The 5,624-nt window shown below is 65.7% G+C and overlaps 1 protein-coding gene across 8 annotated transcripts in view; it reads left to right on the top strand.

The window, feature by feature from the left end:
- The window catches only part of PHC2 (polyhomeotic homolog 2), a 40,591-nt gene that overhangs the window by 20,743 nt on the left and 14,224 nt on the right, over window positions 1-5,624 (top strand). For all 8 annotated transcript variants that reach the window (XM_025203641.1, XM_025203639.1, XM_025203640.1 and 5 more), the window contains exons 8-9: window positions 2,553-3,019; window positions 3,370-3,529. In XM_025203641.1, the coding sequence (XP_025059426.1) occupies window positions 2,553-3,019; window positions 3,370-3,529 (627 nt within the window). The remainder of the gene's footprint in view (window positions 1-2,552; window positions 3,020-3,369; window positions 3,530-5,624) is intronic.

Raw genomic sequence — 5,624 nt, 5'->3', positions numbered from 1 at the left:
GCTATGGTCACTCTGATGGGGGCGTCTGTCTAGATCACTTCCAGGACAGACCTGCATGGATTACAGTGTCACACATTTTATACTGCCAGCAGCTGATGGCAATGCCTTTGCAGCTTCATGGGGAAAGTCTGTGCTTTGGGCACAGCCAGCCAGGAAGCTGTGCACGGCGTGGGGAAAGCCAGGCTGCCCTAGGGCTGGCGGTTTGGTTGTTTCCCAGCATCCTTGTCCCCTGTCCTGCATGGCTCGGGTCCAGTGCCATGGGACCTGCTGGGAGTGCTTGGCAGTGCCCAGCAGTGGAGGTGGGTCTGAGAGTAACCAGCCCATGTGCTCCTGGGGACCGGGAACCAGGCCTTTCAACAGGGGTGGGTAGGCTGAGCTGGGTGCTGCAGGCCGGGGAGGGGAGCAAGGCTGCGGGCGGTGAAGCGGTGCCTTGGTCCTGGAGACTGCTCTGGCTGGAGGGCGCTTGGGGGCCTGCCTGGCATGGAGGGGTTGGCTGCTCCTGCTCCAGCTTTGTGCAGGCTTTGTCCCCAGGCTGGGCTGGCTGACAGGTATCTGGTTTCTCGCTGGCTCCCGCCCCCTCCCAGCCAGCAGCTTTGGGGGAACGCCACTATCCCTCCCCCACCCCTGCCACTTCCATGGCAACAGGGTTTTTAGGCTTCCAGTAGAAAGGCCAAATCTGCATTTAAAAAGCCGGGGGAGGATGTGAGCGGAGCAGGTGGCAGCTGCTGGGAGGCCAGAGCCAAAGGGCCCAAACCAGGCCTAACCCCAGCACTGACCTCCAGGGAGCTGCACCTGCCCCGGGGTGGGGAGGGGCGCTGGCAGGGACAGCCCTGGGGGAAGCACTGCTCAGCTGATGCCTGGGGCTGAGCCCTGGGCGACTGCAGCCAGGTCCAGACAAGAACAGAGCTTGCAGGGAGAGCTTGGCTACTGGACTCGGCTCTGGCTGGCACTGGCCCCGGGAGCACAGAGGGGGCTGCGTTGCCCAAGCTCCTGGGGCCTGCTGCAGAAGCAAGCGTTCTCGAGAGTGAAGGCTGCGGCAGGTGCACAGGGCAGGGCTGGGGGAGCGGTGACAGGGGGCTGGTGTGGCATGGATGCGGGGAGCGTGCTAAATGGGGACTGGGCGCAGTCAGGTTCTGCTGCTGCTGCTGCCTTCGGCCCCTTGGCCCCTGCTGAAGGAGTCGAGCCTGGAGCGGTGGGGCCATGTCAAAGGCGGCTCCTGGGAGAGGCTCTCTCAGCCCTGTCTTGGGGGTGGGGGGGGTGGGAATCACTGCTCAGAGACAAGCCCCAGCTCCCCTCGGGGCTCTTCCTCCAGTGGGCGGCAACAGCAGCAGCAGCACAGGGCCCCATGCTCTGGGGAAGGTGGACATAACCAGGGACCTTGGGGTCCCTGCTCCACCCCTCCCCGGCCGAGTGCCCCTGGCAGAGGAGTGGGTCTGGCTGCAGGCAAGCTCCAAGGCTGCGGGCACGGCTCAGCCCAGGCTTGCTGTTGAGGAGCTGCAGGCTGGGGGTGCTGCCTGGCAGAAGGGCAGGGAGTGGCCCACCTCTGGTTCTGGGACGGGCACAATCTGGGCCCAGATCTGCCCTTCGGCTAATCCTTGGCCCCTTCCCCTTCCACGCCTCCCCCATCCCTGGGGCTCAGGCTGGGGCTCCCCAGAGCCAGCTGCAGCAGCCAGCCAGGCCTCGAGTGGGTTGATCCTGGCCTGGAAGCGCTCGGCCCCGGCATGGAGGCTCCATCTGCTGCAGTTAGTTCCTGGTGGCTGGACAATTGTGCATCTTGGGGGTGGGTGGCAGTGCGGGGGTGGGGGGAGCCAGAGCAGCCTGAGTACAGGCAGCCCCTGCCCCAGTTCCCAGCACAGCTGTAACCCTTGCAGTGCTGGGTTAGCTGTCAGGGTGGGGTTGGCACAGCCTCCCCAACCCTGACAGATGCTGGCTGAGCCCAAGCAGCGCTGGGACAGGGAAGCTTTCCCTGGGATCCAGTCTGATGCCCTGGGGAGTGGAGGTCAGAGGCCTCTCCTGCAGCTCCTTGTCCCCTGAGGAAGCCCCAGCCCCTCCCACATCTCCACTTGGGCCTCAGACGCCAGCTCCTGTCCTTCTGCTGCCACCCACCCTGGGCCTCTCCTCCATCTCCATAGAAACCTGCTCTCACCAGCCAGGGAAGACGGGGGGTCTCATTGGGACCCTACTGGGTTGTCAGAGCATCTCCCAAGTACCCAGAATCCCCATAGCCTCTGTGGGATGAGACGGCTCCATTATCCCCATTACACAGGTAGAGGAACTGAGGTAGAGCCGTGGACCTGCCCATGGTCCCACCATGGTTAGCACTGGTCTCCCATCACCAGGGCTCTTCTCAGCCCCTGCTCCCCTGGCAGCTCTTGCACTTGGCTTAGTGAGCAGGTGAATGCTCCAGCGGTGAGTGTGAGGTGCCCTGTGTGTGGGGTCTCGGGTGCAGTGGCCTGCGTTGACGGGTGCCGGGTGGGCAAGCTTGGAGGAAGCTGATCCTCTGCAAGTGTGTGATGGGCCAGTGACAAGGGCTCTGCTGTGCTTCCCTGCAGCCTACGCCCAGCTGCAGCCCCACCAGCTCCTGCAGCAGCAGAAGCAGATCCAGCACCAGTTTGTGATCCAGCAGCAGCAGATCCAGCCCAGGCCTCAGCCTCAGCTCATCCAGGGCGGTGCCAGCACCTCACCCCAACTCCAGCCACTGCCCTCGCCCACGCCCAGCCTGGCTGTGCAGCCCAGCCCGCAGGCGCAGGTCCAGCTCCAGGGCCATGGTGCCCCGCAGGCCCAGGCCTCTCTGCCCCACCCACAGCCATGCCAAGCCTCCAGCCAGCACAAACCTGGCACCAGCCAGCCCTGCCCGCCTACTCCACACATCTCTGGGCTCCAGGCCGTGGGCCCAGCGCCACCCGGGGCAGAGGGTGGGACTCAGAATGGACACCCTGGGTGCCTGAACCATGCTGCACCACGCAAGTTCCAACATGCCTCGGCCGTGATCCTGCAGCTGCAGCCCGCCGTCGGCACGGTGAGTCCGAGCAGGGCAAGGACAGTGGCACTGCCTGCCTGAAACAGGAGACAGGATGTGCAGGTGAACGGTCTGGGGGCTCCTCTAACTCAAAGGAGGAAACGGGGTGGGGGTGAAATGGATTCCCCTTTGCTTGATGGCTGCCAGCAGCTGCAGCATGTCCTCATTTGCTTCCTGCCCTGCGCGGCTGTGGGGCAGCCCTGCCTGCTGCTCAGCACTGCGTGGGAGGGAGCCTGCAGTCCAGAGCCGTGTGACGTGGCCCCTGTGTGTGTGCGTGTGTGCGAGCGCTGGGATCCCCTGAGGACTCCGCACACGGGCTGCCTGACACTGCCTCTTGCCTCTCCTGACAGCCACAGCTCGGCATCGCGGAGAACTCCAGGAAGGACATTCTTCCTGCCGATAAGAGCTCGGAGAGCCTGCCAGCGCAGCAGCAGCAGGCAGCTGCCCCAACGCCCCCGGCCGTGGCCCCAGCCCCGGAGGACACAGAGTGCAGGCGGCCCCCGGCTCCCGGTAAGGAGCGTCTGTTGTGCACGGAGCAGGGGCGGGTGGAGCTGTCTTAGCGACGCCGTGACAGCCTCGGGCCCGGTCTAGGAGACGTCACGTGTCTGCTCAGCAGGGAGGTGCACAGGCTGGTGAGGAAGTGGGTCAGGGCGGCTTGGCTGGGAGGGCTTGGAGGAGGGAGGTGTTCTCACAGCCCAGTCTAGCTGTTTTCTGGGCATGCCTGTGGCGTGAACAGTGTCCACAGGCCTGGTGGGGAGAGAAGCATGAAGGCATGGGGCTTGCTGGGCCCAGGGGTGAGCTGCATGGCACAGGGCACCATAAGGGTGCCTGCCCTTGCCAAGCTGGTGGGCGGGGGTAGGCAGGGCAGGCCCACGGTGCAGAGCGTGATGGATGGCTGCAGCTCAGCACACCACAGCTCTGGCTGCCCTGGGGCCCTTCCAGCCCATGGAGCACCCTTTTCTTGTCATCCCGGCTGAGCTCCAGAGGTGCAGCACCAAAATTAGCCCATGGCAGAAGGAGGGTGGGAGCTGCCAGGGTGCAAAGGAAGGGAAAGGAGACAGGCCAGGAGGCTGCTCCACCAGGCAGGTTCTGTGTGGAAAGCTTTGCCCTGATGTGAGGGGGCAGAGGAGGTACGCGTGAACATGGGCACTGGCGCCTCCTGACAGCCTCGGGGGCCCCTAAGGACAGGGGCGCCTTCTGAGCTGGCCCTGGGCAGTGGTGTGGAGTGACCTGTAGCTACGTGTTGCTACACACACCGCCCCTCCGGCCCAGCACTAGGCAGGAACCCCGTGTTTGCCCAGCTGGAGCAGCACCGTGGCCCAGGCACTTGGCGTGGGCACCCTGACACTGAATGAACCCTGAGGCAGCAGCACGCCTGCAACTGAGGCAGTGGCACAGAGCTTGGGGCAGGCTTTACTGGGGTGCCTGCAGGCTGCGTGTTGCCCAGACTGGCACTGTGGTTTGTGTGTGATGGCAGCAGTACGGAGGCCCAGGCCTGGCTGCGTGGGGTTGATGCTGGCCTGTGCTGGCTGTGGCACCAGCCCTCAGCAGCAGCCTGGCCTCAGGCTGCTCTGGGATCCGAGGCCAGACTGGGGGCGTCTGCCCTGCACCCGCCACGGGGCCGTTCCAGGAGCTGTGATGAACGTGCTGCACGGTGCCCCTGCCTGGAGCTGGTGGCTCCCCTGCGGGGGGTGGGGAGGCGGGGCAGAGGCGTGTTGGTGCTGAGTCGCTGCACAGCCCTGGGGGTCTGCTCCACAGGCTAGCCCACTTGGGTCTTGTTGTCACGGCAGCACAGACCCGCATCCAGGGCATCCTGAGTCTTGGCTTCAGCACCTCCAGCCACCACAGCGCTGTGCTGATGCATGGGGGGGTGACTGGACACGGGTCGTGGGCCGCATGTGGCAGGGGGCAGCATGGGGGGGTTCGCTGATGCTGCGAGGGCAGGAAATGGCTGTAGGCGCTGTCAGCCCAGGGCAGTCAGCCGTCCTCTTGCCAACGCTTGTCAGCTGCCGCAGAGGATGGGCAGTGACGGCTCCCCCCAGCAGGCATCTGGCATGCGCCCTCGGGCAGGCAGCTTGCTCTCCCGGGCACTGCTGCCCTCGTTTTCTCTCCTAACACCTGATCCTTCCCAGCCCCCTCTTGCCCTTAACCATCTGACTGTGGCCGGTTAGCAGGGCTGCCTGACGGGCCTGGGGTGGAAACGTCACGTCCCTGCAGACACCCGGCCCTGCGTGCCCGTGCGTGTGGCGCCAGCGACACCGTCAGTGGGGGCTGCCTCATTAATGCCATCTGCCCGCTCAGCAGAGCTGGCCCCCCCAGACACGCAGCCCCCTGGGCACGCTCCTGTCTGGAAAAGCCCCGGCGCGGCACAGGCTCCTCATTGTTCCCGTTCAGGGTCGCTGGTCTCCGGGGCTTCCCAGGGAGCCTCATCCCGCCCTGCCGGGGCTGGGAGCAGGGCCGGGGCCCGGGCAGCCCGGCGATGGCGAGGGCATGCTCCGCCGGGGCCTGTACGGAGCGCGCGGGGAGGGTGCTGGGCTCGCGCACTTGGAGCCGGGCGCGCGGCAGGAGGGGCTGGGAGCGTGCGGGGGGCCCGGCGGCTCTCGTG

Source organism: Alligator sinensis, unplaced genomic scaffold, assembly GCF_000455745.1.
Source record: "Alligator sinensis unplaced genomic scaffold, ASM45574v1 scaffold512_1, whole genome shotgun sequence".
Taxonomy (NCBI): domain Eukaryota; kingdom Metazoa; phylum Chordata; order Crocodylia; family Alligatoridae; genus Alligator; species Alligator sinensis.
The sequence above is the reverse complement of the archived record's forward strand: the minus strand, read 5'-3'. Positions and strand labels throughout refer to the sequence as shown.